At 39.8% G+C, this 25,062-nt stretch overlaps 1 protein-coding gene across 3 annotated transcripts; it reads left to right on the top strand.

The window, feature by feature from the left end:
* The first annotated feature begins 3,220 nt into the window (after nt 1–3,220).
* On the top strand, nt 3,221–24,400 carry st14a (ST14 transmembrane serine protease matriptase a). 3 transcript variants are annotated; one of them, XM_028574405.1, is made up of 19 exons: nt 3,221–3,789; nt 8,002–8,161; nt 10,977–11,107; nt 11,247–11,317; nt 12,392–12,558; nt 12,659–12,694; nt 13,130–13,364; nt 14,997–15,139; nt 15,224–15,327; nt 16,171–16,283; nt 17,577–17,707; nt 17,790–17,894; nt 18,005–18,112; nt 18,213–18,329; nt 20,932–21,078; nt 21,263–21,446; nt 21,748–22,019; nt 22,419–22,555; nt 23,617–24,400. In XM_028574405.1, the coding sequence occupies exons 1-19, from the start codon at nt 3,748–3,750 to the stop codon at nt 23,773–23,775; spliced, it is 2,562 nt and encodes an 853-aa protein (XP_028430206.1). In that variant the 5' UTR covers nt 3,221–3,747; the 3' UTR covers nt 23,776–24,400. The 3 variants fall into 3 exon arrangements, with proteins under 3 accessions (XP_028430206.1, XP_028430205.1, XP_028430208.1); XM_028574404.1 differs by having other exon boundaries at nt 3,222–3,789; nt 20,929–21,078; XM_028574407.1 differs by lacking the exon at nt 3,221–3,789 and having other exon boundaries at nt 8,086–8,161; nt 10,958–11,107; nt 20,929–21,078.
* Nucleotides 24,401–25,062: the final 662 nt, after the last annotated feature.

Raw genomic sequence — 25,062 nt, 5'->3', positions numbered from 1 at the left:
TTTTTTTTTAAAAGATGATTAAGGTTAGTTTTATTTTCCTTAGTCATGTCTTTATTAACAAAGTTTCAGAAAGTAAAGTTTTGAAGGTGTAAAGTATTTTGTATTTTGTAGCCTACAGAAACAAGTGCAGAAGTACTGCTGCCTAGTAATATCTATACAATTTGGAAATATGAGGGGATTTCTGTTTGAGGGGGTGCCGTTTTCTCAAACAGAAACTTATGGCTCATCATGATGTAAAAAAAAAAAAAAAATGAAAAATACCTGCAGGTGATTCATCAGTGAGTCATAGTTACATTGCACAAACAAGGCAGCGTAAAGCCAGATGATCACATGACTGATACTAAAAATAGGCTGTATGAAACCAAATCAAGATTACACAAAATGAAAACAGTACGTAATATGAACATTCGGAGTGACACATCACTAAAGACTGCCTGAAAGGGACTGAATAAAGAAATAATTTTTAACCTTTTAAAAGACATACTGTAGTTCCAATGAGACAACCTATAGGGGGGCCGAAGAGGGAAAAGTTACAGAGTATGCCTTTAAAGAAAGTTACTTTCACTAAAGGTTATATATGATTGTATGTTAGCACAGTTCAGGCCATCACATTGATTGTGAAAACTTGCTCAAAAACAATAAAGGTGAAATTTGAAAAATGAGGAGTAAAAGCATTTTTTTTCATGTTAATATTTAACAAGTATGCAAAAAAAAAATTTGTTGATTTAAATCGTTTCTTCTCTTGTTCATAAACAACAGATCACATACTCCATTACAAAAATACTCTCTCAGCAGCTAAAACTGCCCATTATGCAAATATTATGAATACAGGTGAAGGGTTATCAGAACCCTCTTCTCCACAGTGAAAAGGCTACTTGCTCCACCTGAAACCCCCATGCACAATAATCTCTCCGATAAAGAATGCTCTGCTTTTTTTTTCTTCTTCTTTTTTAACTCCAAAATCAGCACAATCCATGAGCAGCTGGCCTCTGCTATCTCATGCAGATTTCTGGGGGCATGCTCCATTTACAGCAGCTATGTGCACTATTTTTTTAAGCCGTTTTAAAATAGAATGCCTAAAACTCTGTACACCATTTGGAAAAAACACAAGAGTTGCCAAGGGAAATAATCATCCTGTAGAGCTGACATCCTGTTTTGTATCTAACTGCTCTCCAACTTCACCATTTTGAAACCAGAACACAGGCAAATGTTGAGGATTTTCACTCCTTCCACCAAAAAAGAGGCTTTTTTAAAGAGGATTTTAAGTTACATAACATAAGTAGGGTAGGAATTTGGCATGAACAGCATTACTGATCTTGTTTTCACAGAATGAAAGGTGATTTTTCCCCAGTAACAGAACTTTTGCTTTATTGATTTTACATTCCATTTCTCTCTGAAATGTAACGGAGTAGAAGAAGAAAGTGGCATGAAAAGAACATACCCAAGTAAAGTACAAGCACCTCAACATTTGGACTTAAGTACAGTATTTGAGTAAATGTACTTAGTTACATATCACCACTGGTTGCAGGGATTTTGAATGGGATGCTTTGCCTGTGTTGTCAAATGACCACTTTACCTACGTATGAAAGAAACAAATGCTGAATGGTTGCCAGTTATTTTCTGCAGAAAATACGCAAGGTCTTTTGATTGAATAAAGAACTTATCATTGCACCATCCGGTCTCCCTGAAAATTCCTTGATTCCAAAAACTGGCCAGCCACAACACCGTAATCAGACCAACTGAAAAACTCTGGTTTAGTGATAAAAACAACTATTAAAATATAGGAAATATTGGTTAGGATAGAACAACACGATTTTAATTCTGCTTAATAAAACACATAGTTCTAACATTCATTATTAATTTTCATTATTTTTTGGTTTGAAAAAAAATGTATATCCGAATACAATACACATTTTCTTTTTTTAAAGATTATTTTTGGGCTTTTTGGCCTGTATTTTGATAGGACAGCTAGGTGAGAAAGGGGAAGACATGCAGGAAATTGTCACAGGTCGGACTCTAACCCTTGGACCTCTGCGTCGAGGCATAAACCTCTCAGTATATGTGCGCCAGCTCTACCTACTGATCCAACCCGGCCACTCCAATATAAGCTCAGAAGCCGCGATCAAGTTGGATAGTTTACAGTTTTCCAGCAGCCTTCGGTCTGAACAGGAAGTCACAGGAACACTCACATCCTGTTAGGTCCGATTCCGATTTAAATGTTATCTGACCCATATATCAGCATGTCTACAGTTGTTTTTATTATGACAGAGTAGCTGTCAAAATGCTCTACTTCTGATCTGTTGCTGAACGGATTTAGTCTCTCTGACTTCTAAACCTCACTATCAAACCACACATGTGTTCTGTACACAGTAAGCCCCAAAACCCCGTGCCCCCTTCTAGCCTCGCCCCTGCCCTCCTTATCTCACTAGACCTCCTTCAGACCTACCCTCTCGCTCCGCTGTGGTCCTCAGGTGTACTGGCACTACCAGCCATCAAGCTGAGCACAGTGGGTGCCAGGGCCTCCTCCCATGCTGCACCAAAACTCTGGAACTCCTTCCCTCCTCACATCCGTGCACTGTAACTCCATTACACAATCTAAAACTGCTCTTAAAACCCATCATTTTAAATTAGGTCTAACTCGACCTATGCAGTGTAACTGCCTCAACATCATCTCACCTTTAAAACTGTTCATTTCTGATCCTTGTTCTATCAAATGAGGACTGCCGATGTTTTATTAATGCTTTATTGTTTTTTTTTATATTTTTATCACTGTACTTGATATAAGGTGACCTTTTTATTATTATTATTATTATTATTATTATTATTATTATGCTTTTGTACTTTTGGAGATATTACATTTTTTTAATTTGAACCATGGATCTCCATACATTCAATTTTGTTGGAAGAGAAAGCCAGAGAGGAGCGCGAGCGCTCGCACACAGACACACACACACACACAAACATACACAAATACATGCATACGCGCACACGCACATACGCACGCACACACATACACACACGCCCGCACGCACGCACACACACAAGTTGCCTACACTGTAGCCTACACTCCAACAACAACATCCTATGTATCGGAAATTATGATTGATGGGCGATAGAATGTCCCGCCCAGACTGTAATCATAATGACATTATAAGGTCTATTCACGGGCCAGTTTGAAACACTAACTCTGACGTCGTCACACTTATTCCGACCAATGGTAGAGCTTCATCACACAGTGAGAGAGGTCCTAGTCGAAAACCTGCGCCAGGTAAACAGGAAGTTGCCACAGGTGCAGGGCGGTGACACTCCCGCAGAAACCTGAAACTCCCGGAAAAAGTTTTTCCTCCGCGGTTTCGTTGAGTTTCTCTCCGTCGCAATCAAGCGCGATAGATTCAGGCCCAGACAGACATTTGTGAATAACATTTCGACCTAAGAGGAGCCTTATTTAAAGACACCACAAGCCATTTGTCTTCGTCTTTACCTGTGGCTGGTAGGCCTATAGATTTATTTTACTCGCAGGTGAATTCGTTGACGAACACAATTGGATCATTTCCTGGCAACCAGGCCTAGCCTACAGGTTCACCTCGGGGGGTGGGGGGCGAAACAGCCTATGGTCAGCATCAAAAACTGCTATTAGGTCAAAGACACAAACGAAGAAGAGGAGTAGTTGGGGGATAGAAGAAGTTGTAGTTCAGGTGTTTGTGGTCTGTTTGGTTTTTAATTGTAGCAGCCTAGAGTTGGCCCCTAATGGACTACATGGACAGCGGACTACGATACACCCCAAAGCCGGTAAGAAACTTGTAGGCCTAGCTACTTCTGTAGCCTACAGCCTACACATAGCTTAAGTCATGCAAATAGGTGGGGGTGTTCTGGCGAATTGTGCTGCCTCGTCGACAAATGCTACCTTATGGGTTTCCATTTCTAGTCGTATATTTCCGTCAGTAGGCTATGCTATTGACATTTTCGTTTACGTTTTTGCTTACAAATTGACAAGTCTAATGTCAAAATACGTTGAGCACATGTTGACACTCCTATTAGCCTATAACATCTTTATTTAATATTTCAGCGTGTTTCGATAGCCCAAATCCCCTGTCAATATTGCGCCCACGCACGTGCATAACTGCTAAGTAGCACTCTCGATATAGGGAGCACGTATCGACAGTTTTTTAGGGCTGTGCTCGATTGAAGAAATTCTTAGTCGACGAACACTCATTCAGATGTATCTACTAATCGATTAGTTGATTTAATTGACAGATCTGTAAATCTGAGTTTGTCCGCAAAGAGTCACGCAAAAGCACCACTTTAATTCTTGTGTTTACCAGAGATGTGCTCGTACGTTTCTTGGAAATAAGTCATTCAGCATGAAAAAAGCATAAAACATGACTAATCGACTAAAGAAATCTAAGTTGACTAAGAGCAAAACAGCCGATTAGTCGACTAAGAGAGAGCAGCCCTAGAGTTTTTACCCCTAACATCCAAATGCTTTTCACAAAAACAGTCTAGTCTACTTTGTGTGTTATGAACGAATTTATATGAAATTAGTTCATAAAAACAACAACTGTTTAGTTTGTGTTTCTATGAAAGAATGTGGGTGTTACCTGAATGGCATTCTTCCTTAGCATCGGTGCATATTAGTGGGACAGTGGAGAGAACAGAACAGAAAGTGAAGCACACTGATGCAAAGACAAACTTAAAAGTTAATTTAAAGTTAGTGTGAGCTAAAGGTAAATTAACCTAGGATAGCAAACCTGCCATTAACCCTTGTGTTGTCAAATTTGACCCGTTTTCAAAGTCTTTATGTCAGAAATATGGGTTTCTTTGACCCTAAATTCCCAAATAACATGGATGTACATTGTACGGAACCCATACAACGATCTTTGCACGTAAAATTAATGATTACTTTCATTGAATTTTGGGTGTTTTATTCAATTTTATAAACATGTTTAAATGGTTTTAAAACAGTATTGTGACCAACCTTTGACATTTACCAGTCTGTGATTCACTCAACATCCTTTGATGTTAACTATTAGTCAAATTAATTCATAATTTCTGCTTTTTTTAACTAAAAAAATAGGTATAATGTCATATAAATTAGGTTAACGGACTATGAATTTAAAAATGAAACGTTGAAAAAAGTGACAAATGTTTTAAAAGGTGTCAAAAGCATAGAAAAAGAGCAAAAAACACTGGAAAGCACCAAAAATTCTATTTCACTCTTGACCTGGATGGACAACAAGTTAATGGTCGAAGGGAAGACAACACAAGGGTTAAGTAGGCTAGGTAGGTCACTTGTGTTTTCATCAGCATAACACTTAAATGAATGTCACATTCAACCTTCCAAATAATTTTTCAAAACCTCAACATTGTCAACACATTATTGCCCACAAGCTGTTTTGCCTAAGAACTTAGAAGCTGTGAAAACCTGGTTTAATTTCTACGCCAAGCTTCAGGTTCTGTTCTGATTAAAGGCTGTGCCGGCACTTTAACTTGGTATTATTTGGGCGAGATTTTAAACTTGTTAATCCCATGTCAAAAAAGTGTCTCTTTAGATTCACGAAAACAAATACCTCTTCTGAGGCGGCATATACACCCAAAATGTACAAGAAAATCTCTAATCTGCTTTCAGATAAGGATCAATACACATTGTGAAAGATAGCCATATCTCATGGGATACAGGGATTATGTCTAATCTTTTGTTTTCTTCCATTCAAGTAAGAGCAGTAGTTTGTGAAAAAATATCAGAAATCCTTTTTATAAAAATCTTTTGTGTCATGTTCTTTGACCCATGCTATTACTTTCCAACACACATTGTTGTTAATGTAACATGTTTTTGAGTTGACAAACAAGCTCTAGGAAGCTTAACTTGCCCAGCCCCTTTTCTCTGTAGACACATTTCCAAGAAGTTGGCACAATAAAAAATAAATAAAAATGAGGTGTCATCGCGCCTGTGGTATACAGTCAATTATACTCCAAAACCCTTACACCTTTAAACCAATTCAAAGCTTTGGATAAAACCTTCTCCAATTAGTGATTCTCTCTCCCTAAGTTGAACCTCCCTAAATTCCTCAGCGGAGAAGGTCCTCAGAAAGCAGGCAGCCATCGAGGGCCTGACGCCTGAATTCCTCCAGGTTCCTCCGCCCTGTTGTGACTTGTACACTGCGGTCCTTTTCTTCTGTACACAAATATTCAAATTCCAGATTACTCCGCTTTCATCACAGCTGGGTGAGGAACACAACGCATTATGTGAAAAAAAGTCCCCTTCATTCTCAGAGAATGTGTTCTCCAGGATACAATGATGAGCAGATCTGAGGAGTATTCAGTAGCAAAGTTCTTGACGGTGAGGCTGGGTAATAATGAAATGCCTTTCAAAACATATAATGATCACATCTGCTTATTAAGATTTACATTCAAGCTCCCATATTATACTCATTTTCAGGTTCATAATTGTATTTTAAGGTTGTACCAGAATAGGTTTACATGGTTTCATTTTCAAAAAATTAATTGACAGAGCTGTGCGCTTTGAGAGGTGGTTAAGACTAGAAAAGCACAATATAAATGTAGTTAATTAACCATCTGTAAAACTGAGTTTCTCCACAATTAATCCTGCAAAAGCACCACTTTAAATCTTGTGTTTACCATAAATGTGCTCAGAAGTTTCTTGGAAAGAAGTAATTAAGCACGAATAAGCATAAAAAAATGACTAATCGACTAAAGAAATCTTAGTCGACCAAAACGACCGATTAGTCAACTAATCGACTAAGAGGTGGCAGCCCTACTAGGATTGGGCAATGGTTAGGTGCCTTGAAGTTGACAGTGGGAGCTTCTTTCCAGTGTGTATTTCTATAGTAATGATATTTATTGAACCATATGGACACTGTTTACATGCTCAATAGAGATTTATACTTGCAGTCCAGGCTTAAGTTAACAGTTCTGGTTATTTTGAAAATGATTTGGAGCCCGGAAAACCTCTTCTTGTTTATAAAGAGATGTGGCATTATAACATGTTCTCTCTGTTTCTTAATATTGAACTTATTTCCCTTTTTTAATTTGTAGCTTTGCTTTTTAAAACACTTTCGTCAGTGAATGCGTAATGCAGTATTTGGTTAATAAACAAAACCGAGCCATGCATGCGTATCCATTCCACAGACTCTGCAATGCGCCATTACAACAGGAATTTAATATGACAGGTGTCAAACCTGCTGCTCTTTAAAACTCAATGTTTTCCCTCATAGGTGCAGTGTAATTAATTCTAGTCCTTCAGCACGGATATCAGGTTTATACAGGCAGAAGGAAAGTGTTGTCCTTTGTTTATGAAACACTTAGTGGAGTCTTAGTTTTGCACTGCACACAATATTCCAGGAAACGCCTTGTTATTGTAAAACGTAGGCCTACATGCACAACCTTAAAGTCCTAGGAATCCCAAAGCTTTTAAGATGAACTTTTGTTGGTCCATAACGTTGTCTAGTTTTCCAGGGAACTTTAATTTTCTACTACAGTCCGGCAAGCACTCAAAAAAAGTTGTTGTTGTTCCACTTCAGATCTGCGAGTGGTTTGCTCGCAGCAGGTTTGACGGGATTGTAAACGGTGAAACTTTGTACTCCCTCCCCCCCCTCTCTGTCTTGTCTCTCAAAGAGTAACCACAGGGCCGTGACTCATGCATGAAGTTCCCTTCGGAGTTACTAACCGCACCATCACTCACCTTTTTTATCTGTTAGAGAATGCAATTCTGTAGGTCACCCCAGGTTGGAACACTCCTAAAATACACAAGTTCATACTTGCTGTTTTCAGCTGATAGTCTACTCAGGTAGAGAAAAGACAGGTATTTCTTCTCTGTCTTAAAAAAAATCAAGTGTCACTAAAGAAACGTCCTCTGTGAAATGCTTTTCCACAAATGTCTTCACCCTCCTGTGAAAAGAATTCATATTTTGAAGCTGTTATTGGCCCTTATGTTTTATGTGTTGATCATTCATTCACCCATACAACTGTCTTTCTGTCTTCCAGGACAAAGACTGGGACACGTCTGTCCAGTTCCTGCCAGCATCGGATAACAAAAAGCTTGAGAAGAAAAAGGGTCCCAGGAGAGTCTGGGCTGTGATCGCCGTGGTGGTCTTTGCTGCTGTTATAGCCCTTATAACTGGACTGCTGGTCTGGCATTTCCACTGTAAGAACTCTTTCCTTTGATATTAATTAGACAAATAGAACACAACAGAGCTCAACAGTGACCTCCCACTTTTTGAACGGCTCTGGTTCCGGAAGTGATTTTTTTTTTAAAAACATTTTTGTATTTCTCTTCTCCCCCCGTTCAATTGCTCCATTGACATTTTATGAAATGCTTGTATAAAGAGTTTTAAGTCAGGGACCAAGCCAACCAGCTACAAGTTGAATTGTGACCATAAAACAGAAAAAGAACATTTTGAAAACCGCAAAAGGTACAAGACTGTGTACAGAAACGATCATAGACTTAAGTGGTAGCAGCTTGCTATAGCCGTTTGCGGGTTCCCAGGTGCAGTGAACATTTCCAAAGATCCCCTATAATAAAGATGGCGCATATCAAGCAGTGCTAATGGTATGAAACGGTACACACTTCCTGTCTCCTGAAGGGGCGTGGCCTCGTTTGAAAGTGTAACATTTAGCATCACAGAGATTAGTTTGTTTTCTTTCACAAACGTTAGCGGACGTTAGCTTCTCTGTGAGATCTGGCGATAGTTTGGTCCTGAGACAGAAACTGGTCTCAAACAAAGTTCTCTTTGTCCTGATGTGTACTTCTGAAAATGTTCTGGAGATATGTGGCTTGTTGAAGAATGGCTGAAATATTTACTTTGGTGACCATGGGGCGAAAGAATCTGATAATCTGTGGTCATGTTCGACATCTCTAATAAAACATGTTTTTCTTAAAACAAGGTTGATATCACACAGACTTGTGGCTTCTAGAGGATCAGAAACCTTAATTTCACAACCTCACACCTTCCTGGTCTACCTCGGATGGTTTAGACATTATGGCTAATCATCAAAATCCTTTTTATGGAGAAAATGAACAGGGTTTTACCTTCCGGAACCACACTATTGAGCTCTATAGCAAACAGTTGACGAAAAAGTGCATAAACTTTGAAGTCACCTGAACACAATGAAAACAAATTGCTTTAAAGGTGAGTAATGGCCATCAATCCATTTGGCAATTGGCATGTTGATGTATGTGCTTAGTCAACATGAGAGAAATAATACAAAACAGCAAAACCATGTTATTAAAGTCCAGGGGAAAAGTCCCGGCAAACCACGATGGCAGATGCATTGAACTGACAAAGATGAACACTTAATATGACGGACATGTATAGTATGTACAGGGTTGACAGGTGCTAGCTGGCAAGCAACCTAATTGGTCCTGATTTTGTGGTTTAGTGATTTTAGTTATTTTTCAAAGTTAAGTCCTTTTTAGTAGATGATGAGAAAAGCGTTTTTCAAGTGCTCATATTATGCTCATTTTCAGTTTCGTAATTGTATTTAGAGGTTGTACCAATAGGTTTATGTGGTTTAATTTTCAGAAAACACCATATATTTGTTGTACTGCACATTAACGCTGTTAACCTGACTCCGCCAGATGGATTGCTTCGCATTTGCTCGGCATATCCATCTGGGAACTTTCCGTTGGAGAACTTTTGGGAAGGAGCGAAAATACTGGTTAGTTGATTGGATATACCATCTGTCTATCACCACCTATGTTGGTGATAGACGGGCAAAATCAACCAATCAGATCAAACTCTTGCTGAAACCAGTCGGGAGAAGAGGAAAACCATCTTTTCCTCCGAGAAAAGCCTCCAGTGCCGTTTTTTGCTCTTCTTTCAATGAAGGAATACTTTCTAATTCGGATAAAACTTGTGCGATGGCTACGCTCACCTCATCCGTGGAAGCTGCCATGTTGTTTAGACTGAACAGTCGCTTCTTGTTGCGTCACACCTAAACCCGCCTCAAAACCAACGCTGATTGGTCGGTCGTTTGACGAACGGCTCCAAATTTTCTTTATCTCAAGATGACACTTATCTGCGAGTCGAAAACTGGAGGTCGTGAGATCATGACAGTCTCCCAAAGCTACATTGCTGCAGCTCCTCTTTTCACCCTGTGTGTTGAGCTCTCTGTTTTAGCTACAGAGTGAGGTATCTCACTTCTGTTCCATCTTTGTTGGGAGTCGCACATGCGCATTAGCTAGGTCAGCACAGCAAGCTTGTCAGTTGCAGAGTATGAGGGAGTGCCACGCTAGCAGCTAGGCGAGCATTATAACGTGTGTTACAAAGTGACCACGTTTGTCTCTGAAGTAAAGGCTGGACTACAGTAGAGCTGTTTGGAGCAGTTTGTGAACAGTGTTTTCTGTTGGAGATGGTAAGTCCCTTTGGGGTGGACTTTGGGCTTTTTCACTTTGTAAACCTATAACACAAAAAAGATATATAACACAATAATTGAAAGGGGAAAAGCCAAAAAGCATAATATGAGCACTTTAAAAAAGCCCATTTTACACAGTTAGTTTTTTTGTTTTTTTTAAACAAAATTATTTACTGGATCCACATTAATGGACTTGTTTCTTGGCCCTTGGTGGTTTAAGATTTCTCTGTATTTCATTGAAAAGACTTTGTTTCGAGATACCTAACAAACAAATAGGACCAAAAGACGGACCTCTGGTGGCGATGTAATATATGGATCAAATGGGAGAGAAAACATACATTTACTGCTGTCCTTATTCATGTCCTTCTGATAAATCAACAAAAACGCGTAAGCATAGAAGTTTTTGATAAACCAGGAAATGTTCATTGGTAAGGTAGGGCCCAGTGCAGCCTTCATTCTGTTTATTCAGTCTGATCATTTGCACATGCAAGTGATTGAAACCTAGAAGGAGACATCAGTGGAAACGGATACACCTGGGGGACTTAAAACTTCGCAACTCAAAAGACAGAAGGCAAAAAGAAATCAGTGTCTGTGTGTTTCTGCAGTCCGGGGTAATGTGCAACTCAAGAGGATGTACAGCGGCTCCATGCGGATCACCAACCAGGTGTTCGAAGACGCCTACGAGAACTCCACCACCTCCGAGTTCAAGGCGCTGGCACAGCAGGTGATATCACAGGTAAGACTGCGGCTCAGGCCTCCACACCACTGCTGGAATCCATCTGCGTGTCAGCAATTGTTTTTGGGTGTTTTTATTTTTTTATTTTTATTAACAAACTTCATTCACAATCTGTTGGGATTTTTTGGGTCTCTTTCAGCTCAAATCCATCTATTCCAAAAGTCCACCGTTGAAAAAATACTATGTTGGATCTACAGTTCAGGCTTTCAGGTACAAATCCTTTTATTATTACCTCTACCAAGAGGCTCATGTTTTTTTTTTTTTTTTTTTTCGCGATCGCAATTTCAACTTGCGCAATATACACATCGCCAAAGGCAGCAACATATCGCAGTAGACACTCAGAGATGTTTTGTGTTAGTTGAAAGAAGATATCAGCAGAAAATTGCACATTAAAAGGTAACCGTCTATTCTTTTAAGTGGTGCATTGATATATTCAATTCTTTTATTTGTTTTAAATCCAACAAGCAATACTTTTGCATTTTAGCACAATACTGAAAGCAGCAGAAATGCAGAACTGAGTACAATTTAATATCTGTTAATTTATCCCAAGTAATATCATTATCGCATATTTTCCTCGTATCGTGCAGCCCTAGTGTTGGTTAGCAGGTTTAACTGAAATTTGGAGGGCCACTGGTAAAGGAACAAGTGATTGTTTTTTGTATGCATGCATGTAGATTTAATAGAACCACTGTTTATAACACACTAATCTCTAAACATTTTCTGGTATTAGCATTGCAAAGTCAGATGATTGTGCATGTATATGCTCTCTGCTATTGAATGCTGGCATTTTTTTTTTTATTTAAAGATTTCCTTGCCCAAAAAACTGGATGGGATTTACTGAAGCCTTAGTGTTTCAGTTCAGTCTAAATTGTATCAGCCTGTAACATAAACCCAAAGGAGCTGTGGTATTGAAAAATAACTTAACAAACATACAGAAGCAACAGACATAAATTGTGGAAAGAAATATGCATCAAAAGGGTTACTGAAATAAAGTTTTACCAGGTAACACTACAAATCAAATGAAATTATTGTAGCTGCATTAACGGCTATTATTTATAGAAAATCTGGGAAGAAAAAAACAAAATTTTTACATATCTGTGTTTGGGAAAGGGCCATTATAATACTGATATCATTGACCAATTTACAGTAGTAGTAATATAAGACCAACACGAGTCTTGATATATCCGCACACACACACCTGTCTGACCCTTTTAGTACAGTGACATTTTGTTTCTGACTTTGCTCCATTTGTATACTATTTAATTCTTGTCTGATTGCTCTCAGTGAAGGCAGTGTTATTGCCTACTACCTGTCCGAGTTCAAAGTCCCTGCGGACCAACAGGCATCTGTAGACAGTGCCATGTCTTCAATGGAGAAGCTAGTGGACAAAGTGCAGCGTACGTTTTCTGGACCTAGCAACTCTCTGGTCCTTGAAGATGTGATGTCTTCAGGTAGGGTCAAAGCAACCGAAGGCCAAACTAATGTTGTGGACGTACTTTGCTGTCTGTAGCCTCATCTAAGTTATGTGATTTTTGTGTTTTTATCTCGCAGCAATCGATTCCCGAATGTTGTCAACAACGTTCAGCCGTAAGTCCTCAGCTTTCATTTATCATTTTGTCTACTAGAGTTATCTTAGACAACTAATCTACAAATATAGGTAGAAAACAGCAAACATGTCTTACACATAGTTCACAGGGTCTGGAACTGAAACCATTATCGATTAGCATCTCTTGTCTCTTGTTAAATTACAATATTTTTCTGACATAGGGTTTTGTTTGCAGCTGATCTTGCTACCCAGCATGGGTTATACTTGTGCGTGCAATTTGTTGTTGTTTTTCCCCCTTTAATGAGAAACTTAATGAGTCTTACGTTTTGTCCATCATATCCAGAAAATGTAGTGGCATGATATTATGCAACTGGGCATAATAAATTTGTAAACTGGTCATAATTTAATTTGCATTCCAACAACTGATTTACAGAGTCGAATGGGAACACCACTAAAAGTCAATGTTTTTGTCTCAGAGTCATTCAGGTTTGCAGTACATACAAAACCCAATCAAATAGGGCAGATCCAGTCCCCGGGCTTCCCCGACAGTCCTTATCCCCCCAACACCTTCTCCGAGTGGCAGCTGAGAGCGGACCCGAACTTTGTCATTATGCTCGATTTTGATACGATGAAACTGGAGGACGACTGCAACAATGACTTTGTCAAAATCTACGACTCCTTGGTGGCCATTGAGAGCCGCGTTATGCAACAGTGAGTTTTTTTTTCTTTTCTTTTTTGCTAAATACAGCTTCAAGCCAATAAATAACTCCAAGCCTTCTGCACTCTTATTTTCATACATGTTTTTAGATTTGGATAGAGAGGAGTGTATCTTGTATTATAAGGCCCTCTGCTGGTCAGATGCGATGCTTCTGATCGGTCCTTATACTACACACACACACACACGTATGTATGTATGTGTATATATGTGTGTGTGTGTGTGTGTGTGTGTGTGTGTGTGTGTGCAAATAATAACAATAAACCCACTATTAATTACATTATCTTAATGCAGTGTAACTACTGTAGCATGTAAATAATGCACATAAAATACAAACGTGAGCAAGGGAGTTCAACAATCGCCATTAGTTATACGACTTACAGTTCTCACGGTCACACGCGCGATATCAACTGGCTAGTTATCCTCCAGACAGCGACGGACCACATCTCTTTTTCTTTATCTCATGTCGGCCGTGTGGCTCGCGTGCCCGCTCGCGGTGTGAAGCGCGCCCGCACTACTCTTCGAGATGCACTTGACGGCCTTTTGTGCAGAGGATTGTTTTTTGTTTTTTTTGACGACCTAGTTAAGGCGGTATGGTTCCCCAGCTTAGGCGGGCTGCCCAAACTGCAAAGTGCTGCGGGAAACACTTGCTTTTACACATAGCTTTTTATGGTGCATACGGTACCAAGTTATTAAAACAATAATTGTTGACTTATTCATATATTTATACAGCATGTTTTAATGTTAAAATGTAGCACAGTGAATATTTAAGTGTAACTATCTGAATGTAAGCATATCATAAATGTTGTGTAAATCAAAAAAAAGATTTATCCTTACAAATAATATGTTGGATTCATGTTAATGTATATTTTCAGACATAGTAGTTATTATTTTTTTACTATCGAACAATAATTTGGCGACTGCCCTGCAGCAACTCTGAGGACCCCTTGTTGAAGATCCCTGGTGTACTCTAAATCTGGGAGCAATTCAGCTGAAATTTGAAACCGTGATTGCTCTTTCAAAACCGGAAAAGGAATATGCAACAACCAGGACCAGAACTTTCATGTGTGCATGACAAAATAATTAGTGGCGTTCTTTGCTCGGAAGACATAAAATGCCTGAGTGATATACTGTCTAGCTGTAAAGCACTATTCACACAGGACTAGGATTACCTGGGGACCTCTACTAATCTGTTATCATTACGGAGGTCGTCTGTGATCTTTATCCCGTGTGAATCTGACATGTCTGTAATTTGAAGTCGTATTGGCTGCGTTGGCAATCCAAAATAAAGTTTTGACAGAGCCTTGACATCATATGTTATTAATGATAATGTCTGCAAATTTGAGTATAATACAGGGTTGTGTGTGGGGGGTTAATTTCTAAATCACATGAGGGATTAAGACTGCAATATGATGTGCTGTTTAAAATCAAGATTTAATAAGAATTTATTCATAATTCATTACTAGTGGGAAAAACCTCAGAAGCATCATTTTACATTTCCATTGGTGTTCGATCCAATAAGAATCAGTTAATTTACAATAAACATGCATTTAAACAAAATTGGATCATACCATCACATCAATGAACAGTGCATATATTCGTCTGTTTTTTTCCCCCTTCTTCTTCAGGTTGTGTGGGCAATACTCACACACTTCAAAACCGACCTTTCGGTCTTCTGGTAATGTGATGCTGGTGACGATGGCCACAAATGACAAGCTGAACTACCCAGGTTTTAGAGCACGAGTCTCCCAAATCCCACGCGGAAGTCTAGGTAGGGGCCGACGTTTGCCACCAGCTGCATCATGAGTATTTGATATTTGTGGAAAGGCTGACACATAAATGTTGTTCTGAACAGGTACAACGTGCGGTGGCCAGCTGTTGGGCGAGAAAGGCGACTTCTTTTCTCCCAACTTCCCAAATTACTATCCTCCTCGAATTTCCTGCCAGTGGTCGATCCAGGTGAGACGTCAGCGTTTAATTGACATGTTACACGGCCGTATCGTAGGTTTCACACAGGCCTCTGTTCTGTTTCACTCATCAGTAGGGGTTAAAGTGGGATCTGGCAGGTGGGGGGAGAGGGGGGGCTTAGGCTACTATTATTATTATTATTATTATTATTACTACTACTACTACTACTACTACTACAAGGCTACTTTTATAAAGTTTGCTAGCTAGACTATCTGTCCAGTTTTCTCTTGCACGACTTTTGAATGTACACACGTACAAGTTTCTTCCTAAGGCTGTTTTGCAGAGGCAACGTTGCTCCGTCCGTCACTTAGCGCCACCCAAGATGATTGTGATTGGTTTAAAGAAATGCCAATAAACCAGAGCACGTTTTTCTCCCATCCCGGAATCCTGTGTGGACTGGCCAGACCCTCCTCCGCAGTGCTGTGGAGGAAGGTCTGGCAATGCGAGACTAGGTTTTTATTAAAACTAAATCATGTTTGTATGTTTGATTGTAACCGGTAGGCTACCGCTCAACTGAATTTAACCAGATGGTACGCAACGGTCCTGCTTTTATTACAAACGTGTGAACTCACCACAGACAGTCGCCCTGTTCATGGACTCACAGCGCACGCTGCTGAGAGTGACTAGAGGAAACACTGGAATGGATGAATTTGGCGTTATTTGAAACTAACAGGAAACCCTGATGTATGAAACTGCCAATTAGATTGATTTAATTGTTAATCGAAAGTGGAAGACCACCGTTCAGGATTGTTCTGGCCCACTTTAACCCCCTGCTCCTCAGAAGGTCCCGTCACTGTCGTCATGTTTTTTTACTCGTTTCTGTCAATCATTCAGGTCCCTGCTGGTAAGGGGGTGAAGGTGAATTTCAAGAAGTTACTCCTGGCTGAGCCTGGTTGGAAGGACAGGAAGGACTGTCCCAAAGACTACGTGGAGGTCAACGGAAAGAAGTGAGTCCATACATCTTAGTTTTTCTATAAAACTTTTCTGTGCAATATCTTACAGTCTAATATGTAAGATATTGCAACAATGTATACATACGCATACTGTGTATGCGTGTTTAAATCTGTGTGTATGTGGGACACAATGTGTGCATGTGAGTAAACAGTTCGTATTTTTTACTAACTCCTTTATTGTTTAAATTTGAGCTCCTTTCAGGCAGTGCGCCTGAATCTCGTTGTGTGCACCCATACAATGACCATAAAGACATTTTAATTCTAATGTTACTGCTTATGCATGGGGCTAGATATTAGGGGTGGGGGAGCAAATCAATACAGCGTAGTATCGTAATATTGTCTGTGGCAGTACTGTATCTATACAGATGCCAAGTATGGATCTTTTATTATGTGTGTTGGTCAGTTTGTCTGCTTGACAATCTGATTTTGCAGCAATAAAATGGAAGTGAGATGAACAAACAGAGAAATTTATCTTTTTAGATGAAACAGATTTTGACACCGTTTCCTTTTGGCGACATCATTTAAAATTGGGGAAAAAAAATTTGTTGTAATATATCGCAGAAAATTGCAATATGTTTAAAATCGCTAAATATGGTGATGATATCGTATCGTGAGGCCTCTGGTGGTTCCCACCCCCTAATAAATATATCGCCAAAGATTTCCCAAATCAATTTGATTCCGATTCCCAAGGTCCCGAGTCAAACACATTTAGTATTCAATTTTAATTTGCTTCGATATATTTCAGGTACAATCCCATATACTGTTTAGATTGCACCAGGTTGATGTTTACATTAAACATGGATTAGGATTTAGATTAGAATTGATTGTTTAAAGTACATTTTACTTAACAGGAATAACATGACAGTCATTGACAAACTACAGCAGTATAGTGCAACAGTAGATTACAACCAGTGAGTAGAGTGTAAAACAACTATACCATGCTAAACAATGGAAAAAAAGGACCTCTCTCTGACAAATTGACAGTACTTTGGGTCTTTACAGTTAAATTTAGCTATGAGCCGGGTAAAGGACACTGTGAGAGTTGCAGTTGACAAAAAGTGGCTGTCCTGCGTCGACGATGGTTAAGTTTAGGCACCTAAATGTCTAGGTAAGATTAGAAAAAAAAGATTGTGGTTTGAGTTAAAACACCGGCCCCGTTAAGTAATGCTGCCGGGACACAAACCCCTGTTTCTTCAGGTGAAAGTCTTGTGTCACTCAAACAAAGAGAGATTTTAATTGGAGGATCGATTATTTTAACTCAGCCCTATCTGTGCCTGTCATCCTCAGACTGTGTGGAGAAATGGCAAACGTAATAGAGACCAGCCACACTAACACAATGAGCGTGGTGTTTTCCTCCGACGCCTCCTACGTGGACCGAGGTTTCAGTGCGTCGTACATGGCCATCGACGCCACAGACCGTAAGTCGCTCAGTTTCTCCCCGCCAATGGTTATTTGCTAACATTACGCGAGCGTACCTCACGTTAACCCTGTCATCCACAGCTTGTCCAGACAAGTTCCAGTGCGGAAACAACCGCTGCATTAAAAGCGAGCTCAGTTGTGATGGCTGGAATGACTGTGGAGACATGACCGATGAATTAAAGTGCAGTAAGTACCGTCTACTCAGGTGACATTTGGAAAGAGTAATCCAAATCAACAGTTGGATCACTCTCTACAGTGTTGGCACACAAAGTGAGTTTAACTGTGTTTTTCTCCAGCATGCTCTTCAAAAGATATCAGTTGTGGGAACGGGTTGTGTAAGCCCACGTTCTGGAAATGCGACGGCGTAGATGACTGTGGAGACGGCACAGATGAGCTCAACTGTGGTAAGACCTGCCGACACTGCTGGGGGACGGATTTTACACAAGCAGCAAAAGGCTTTCAGTCCGTTTTCTCATACTTGGTCTGTTTCTTTTGTTTCCCAAGGTAAATGCCAATTGGGACAATTTACATGTAAGAATAACAATTGTGTTTCGGAGAAGAATCACTGCGACGGCAGGGACGACTGTGGCGATGGGTCAGATGAGCTCAACTGTGCAAGAAGTAAGACTCCTTTACCAGGCTACAATGATGTCACTGAATCTAGCATTTATGTTTGTAAAAACCATCTTTTTCTCAAAACGAGGAATAATTTGCCACAGTAGTCAAGCACTTCAGCCTGATTCCTGTGCTGACTGATTTATTAAGCTACTCAGTGGACTACACAATTGATTTGGTTTCAACGCACATTTACCCTACTGGTTGCACTGCATCCCCATTTGCAGCAGCAGGCGGCTGTAGTCGACACCTACTGTACACTATCTGCTCAGCACCAAATTTCAGAGATCCAAAGTAGAGCCCGACTGAAATCAATCAATCTTTATTTATAAAGCACCTTTCAAACATGGAAAAATTGACTGTGATTGGAAAACATCAGACAAGAAATAATAATAAGTAAACAGTGTTTTAAAAATGGATTTAGAGACCAATGCACACTAAGATAAATTAAAATATCATGTATGTATGTATGTATGTACGTACACACACTTAAAACAAATGCATCTTTTATTTTAAAATATAATTTATTGAATTATATTTTATTATTATAACACACTATAATTATATATGGGATTTTTTTAGAACCATGCTGATTTTAGAGGGGTAAAATGAAGCGATGATGTAGCGCTTTACAAGTTCCCAAAGACACTTTACAGTGAAACTAGCACATTTAGCATGTTAAAAACAGATGAAGCAATAAAACCAACACATAAAGCAAACATTAAAACCAGTAACTATCAGTGGAGAATATGTAAGACTATTGCGTGTGGAAGGCTAATCTGAAAAGGTGTGTTTTGATGAATTGAATGTGTCCAGGACAGAGTCCCGGATGGTATGGCTAGGGAGTTCCAGAGGGAGGGAGCTGGTATGGTGAAAGCTCTGTCCCGATTACCCATATGATGGCCGATTATAGTGAATTCTTGAGCTGGAATGAAAATAGACCTTTCTATATGAATTGTGCAACGAAATGACTATGCAAAGGTACTCCGAAAGCTGCCTTCTTTAACAAATAGCTTTATTACCAGTAAGTCGATTTTTCAAAACAATTTATTACAAACGGCACCACACAATGGATGACCTGCAAAAGCTTGTAACTTGCTCAAAAGCTGTAGTCTATTCCTCAAAAGTAAATCTTTATCTCGATGAACATGTCAGTGCCATCAGAATGTCGAGTCCTTTTGTCAGTGTTTATAAAGAAGAGGCTTAGTTTTGTCAAAAAGCTTAGTCGTGTTGTCAATATAAAATTGTGCTCTTTCATTATTTTACTATTTTCTGATTTACAGTATGGCTACATTTTTGATGACAATGATTGAAAATGCACAAGGCTGCACTTTTTCTGAATGGAATTGATACCTTTCAACAGTACAAAGTCACAGATTGGACAGGAATCCCATTCATGCTTTTATTTTTGGTTCATTAGGTGCACCTCCAAGCTATTTTACATAGAGGTTGATCTAATGTTTCACACAATCTCCTTCATTAGTGGAAGTCCAGATTCACCTGAGAGCAAGTAATCAATTCTGGACAACAAGTCACAACAACAATCTGTAAGAACAATCGGAATGTACTGTAAGGGAAACTTGCCCGACCGATTTTATGACAAGGAGTTCAACCATTTTGCATTTTAAGACATATTCAATGAACTCATGCCTAGATGATTTTGGGGGGTGTAAGACCATTCAACAAACATCCAGTATATTATATTTTGATCAACATGACAAAAGCAATTGATCATGTAAAAAAACAGCAGACAGTTGTACATGATCAATTGCAATTTGACCAAAACAATGATAAATTGCTTTTATGTTGTGCACAAGAGACCAGATCATGTGAAGGTTGAACAAGCAGTTTTAAGAGTGTCAACTGTGATCTGAGAAATGGACCAAAGCGACTGGGGGGAAAAACTGTAAAGAACATTTACAGTTATACATTATGTATTTCATTGTCACCCAGTTCTTGACACTGAGAAAATATAGAATAAATAAAATAAATGACTAAATAAACATTCATATGTTCTGAAAAAAGAACACAGTTTTTATTGGCCATGATCAGAGGAGCAGTACATCGGTTCTGTGTAAATTAGGCTCTAATACAAAGTTGGCAACTGATGGGTAAACATAGTGGGGCTAAAGAGACCAATATTTGTCTCAAAGGTAAAGAACAAATCAGAGTTTTTTTTTTTTTTTTTAGCTTGTTGCTGAATTCTTCACTTAAAAAAAAAAAAAAAAAAACGCAGCTTCAAGAACACTTTCTCAAACAACTTCAACTGCAGTGCAAATGTGAAACGATCTTATCCGTTTAAACTGTTTGCACGTGGGGGCCTGGGTAGCTCACCTGGTGGAGCGTGCACCCATATACAGAGGCTCAGTCCTCGACGCAGTGGTGGCGGGTTTGATTCCGACCTGTTGCCCTTTGCCGCATTTCGTTCCCCCTCTCCCCCCCTTTTGATGTCTAAAGCTTTCCAATCTAATAAAGACCTAAAATGCAACACAAAAAAAACCAATGAACACAAAATTGATGGTACTCAAATGAGTTCCCCCCCGCACTGCAGGAATTCCTCCAGGGTCTGTCTCATAGTTTGAAATTGGTTGTTCTTCCCTCTCAGCAGGCCCTGACACAGGCACTGACGTAGGCCCTGCTGTGACCTGCACGGACCTCACATATAAATGTAGTAACAATCTATGCATCGGGAAAGTGAACCCAGAATGCGACGGGACAAAGGACTGCGCAGACGGATCGGACGAGCAGAATTGCGGTATGTCACAATCAGAAGCTCGGTGGGTGGGAGAGCTTTGTCTCCCATTCACAACCTAGTTATCGTCGCCATCTGTATTGTTTAGCTTGCATGAGAGCACAGATGTGAACTTCCACCCACTTCAGACACGACTACAAGCTGCAACAAGCCAGCCCTGCGTTCGACTGATTGTTTTCCGTTGCAGACTGCGGGAGCACTATGTTTAAGACGTCTCGTATTGTGGGCGGTCAGGACGCCGATGCGGGGGAGTTTCCCTGGCAGGTCAGCCTCCATGTCAAAGGTTCCAGCCACGTGTGCGGAGCGACCATCATCAGTCAACGCTGGCTGGTCACCGCCGCCCACTGTGTGCAAGATGACGCCAAAACAAGGTAGCCTCTTACTTTGTTTAATGTTCTCACTAGCGATTACACATCTTTATTTTGCTGCATCATGCTCACAGCTCTCTCAGAATAAGTAAGGTGGAGAGATCTATTTGCAGCTCATCCACTTTTAGATGTCTGGTGATTATTCAATTTTCATATGCAGATACGTGCCTGCGTGTGTGTATTGTTTTTAATGTAGAGCACTTTGTGTTTTCATGCAATGAAAGATGCTGTGCAAATAAAATTGACCTTGCCATCAGTGGTTATCCTTGCTTGAGAATGCAGTTTGGCGCCCGTGTTTCCTCAGGTACTCCCAGCCCGGCACTTGGGAAGTTTACCTGGGCCTTCACAACCAGCAGACGATTGGAAATGCGGTGGTGAAGAGGAACCTGAAGCAGATCATACCCCACCCCAACTACAACAAATTCACCTTCGATAATGACATCGCCCTGATGGAGCTGGACATCCCTGTCACTTACTCAGATTACATCAAGCCCATCTGCTTGCCGGCTCCCCAACACGATTTCCCCGTTGGTAGCACGGTTTGGATCACCGGGTGGGGCGCCACTCGAGAAGGAGGTGAGTCTCCACCAACCGTAAACCTAATATTCCTCATTTTGGTGAATACTTGTCGCCACTAATACTGAAACATTTTATTATAAAACTTTAGCTGAATCTCTAAAATATCCAGTAAGTGGACGGATATCACAAATCAATTAGTGTCTTACATGTGAGTTTTTGATGTTTGGTGGGATTTATATAACGTGCTGGAATCTATTGATTGTAGTTGCTCTATATTTACCTACAGATTGATGTCATGTAGTTGCTTACACACGCTATACCTGTTTACTGAGGGCCCGCCAATAGGAACAATAACTTTTCTTTGATGACTGTGAGAGCCCCAAAGGGTAATATTAAATTTAGACCTGAACACAAGGGGGATGGTGTCCTCATGTGTGTGTCTTGTCTGTGCTTCAGGATTTGCTGCCAAAGTGCTCCAAAAGGCCCAGGTCCGGATCATCAACCAGACGGTGTGTAACAGTCTGATGGGAGGGGAGATCACGTCTCGGATGTTGTGTGCCGGAGTGCTGAGCGGAGGCGTCGATGCTTGTCAGGTAAGAAAAAGCCCTTGAACCCCAGGCTGCCCAGCTTTCTTTCTTTTGGTTTCACCTTCCTGCCACAATGTTTTACAAAACAAGGCCATATCAAGTGAAATGTATTTATATAGCACATTTAAAACAACCAAAGTCGACCAAAGTACTGTACAAATTGAAGTGCACAGCACAGCAACTAATATCCGTATTAATTTATTTTTTTCTCTAGGGCTGGGTACCTGGGCTTGCTTTTAAAGTATTGAAGTATTTAAAGTTTTTTTTTTTTACTTTGGTTTTTATAGATTTTTCACATTTCGTACATGTACACCCCACATCCGGCAACACAAAAAACAAACAAAGCCACACTAGAAAACAGAAACAAAATACATTCCTGTTGGGAGTTGCATTCCTCTTATTCATTCAGTTCTCTCAGTTTTGTCGTAAAGTATCGAGTATTAAAAAAAAAGGCCTTGTCATTTAATACCCAATTTCAATACCTTAGGAGTAAATCTCACCAGCGTCAGTGAGCCAATCAGCACGCAGCATGCTTCTTCCAAGATCTAATAATGTCTGTGATTAGCCGTCTGATGTTACACGTCGTAGAGACACGCAGGAAGAACTCTACGTTACATAGAGACGGCTCACGTAGTAGGAGCTGAAACATAAATAAAAAGATTTTTGCAGAAATGTGTTATGTTGTCATTTTTTTTGTTTTATAAAATTGGTATTGAAAACCGAAACATTTAGGAATCTGTATCGAAGTCACGGTATTGAATATTTTTTTTAACGAGAATTGGCTAGAAATGGAACTGTTGTCGACGATGTTGTGGCAATAAAAGAGGCTTTGATGAAGAGGGACACTCACGATTTACGATGCATCGTTGCATCCTGAATGATGAACACACACTAGTCACATCGTCTTACTATTTGATTACACAGCCATGGGAAAATAAATGATTGTGAAACTGCAGGCTGGAGGAGAGGGTGTAGGAGGTAAAGGGGCAGAGAGAAAAGAAAATGCCCCACTCTGCCCCCATGTAGCAACTCTATGCTAACACCTAACCTGTATTTGTCTCTGTTAGGGGGACTCTGGCGGCCCTCTGTCCAGTCCGTCCGGCAGAGGTATGTTCCTGGCAGGAGTGGTCAGTTGGGGGGATGGCTGTGCCCGCAGGAACAAACCCGGAATCTACACAGCAGTCACCAAGTTCCGTGGCTTTATCAAAGAAAAGACCGGAGTGTAGATAACTGCAAAGTGGCCAAACAAGGCAATATATGGACATGACAACAGACGGGTGACCACAGTCTGGATTTTTGCTTCACCACTCTGACTTTCCAGCTGATGCAGTGGCCTCGACTCCCAGTCTCAGCTGCAGTGGCAAAGGCACTGTTTGCTTGAAGAGCATTCGCAACACATTTTGTGTCCACTGTGATTTTATGAGGGTGGGGGTTGATGAAATGTTTTTAAATGTAAATAAATGTTTTAATTTTGTTTTTGTGTTGTTGCTGTTGTTTTAACGTGTTTGGACAGAGAACAATGTTATGTGCTGCACAAGTAATAGACTTTAGGTGTGATTGTTACACATGTTCACCAATGAAATGTGCATCATTGTACTCTGTTGGCCTATGTTTTATTAGTGGATAAAGTACAGTATGTAATTAGAATTTCCCTCCACTTCTCCTTGTTGTCTTTGTTCTGAATTGTGTACATTAAAAACAATGACAGCAAGCTCATTCCATCTTACCTCCTATGGCTTGGTATCTTATACATTTATCAGTAATTTTTAGTCTGGCAGAAATCCCTAAAAAGTTAGTGATGTGACTGATGTGCATTACCTTTTTCATCATGGATGGCATTTCATTTCAACAGCTGTGAACTGCTTTTCTATTGGCATAAAACCCATCAGCATAAACAGAGTTTAATCTTTCATGTTCAATTTGACGTGATAGGTCTCATCCATTCAGCACAATATCTGTAATCTTGTCAATTTAATCTCTAGTGGTTGTAAATCTGTATTTGATAGCAGATGGTTTTTAATAAAATTTGTCTTATAACCTCAAATTTTCAGCATTTCTATTTTCATTCTCTGACATGCATTTCATCTAGAGTTTTTGGATGGCTTTACTTTATAACCATCCTGTTTGAGTTTTCTTTTCTTTGCAACTAAATTTGAACTGAATTCATATTTAAATATTTTTTGATTATTGTGCAATATTTTCGTTACAAATTAAGTGTCTTCAGTATGTTTTTCAGACTGCAAATTATATTTTGTGATTTTTTTGTTTCACACACTATCAAACACTATCCTGTTGTCTTGTTGAGTCTCTTTGTGTGGGGGGGAGACTTGGCATTTAGGACATTTCCTGTATGCTTAAAAGTGCATACTTCAATATAAGATATATAAGAATGGTCTATGGGATCAAGTCGGACACAAATCTAACCGGCATGCATTGGGCGGCGATCGCCGGTGATCGATTCTGCGCAGATCTGGCTCATCTCGAACGAGCCTATTGATTGCATGTGTTGTTTT

This window comes from Perca flavescens, chromosome 3 (assembly GCF_004354835.1).
Source record: "Perca flavescens isolate YP-PL-M2 chromosome 3, PFLA_1.0, whole genome shotgun sequence".
Classification (NCBI taxonomy): domain Eukaryota; kingdom Metazoa; phylum Chordata; class Actinopteri; order Perciformes; family Percidae; genus Perca; species Perca flavescens.
The sequence above is the reverse complement of the archived record's forward strand: the minus strand, read 5'-3'. Positions and strand labels throughout refer to the sequence as shown.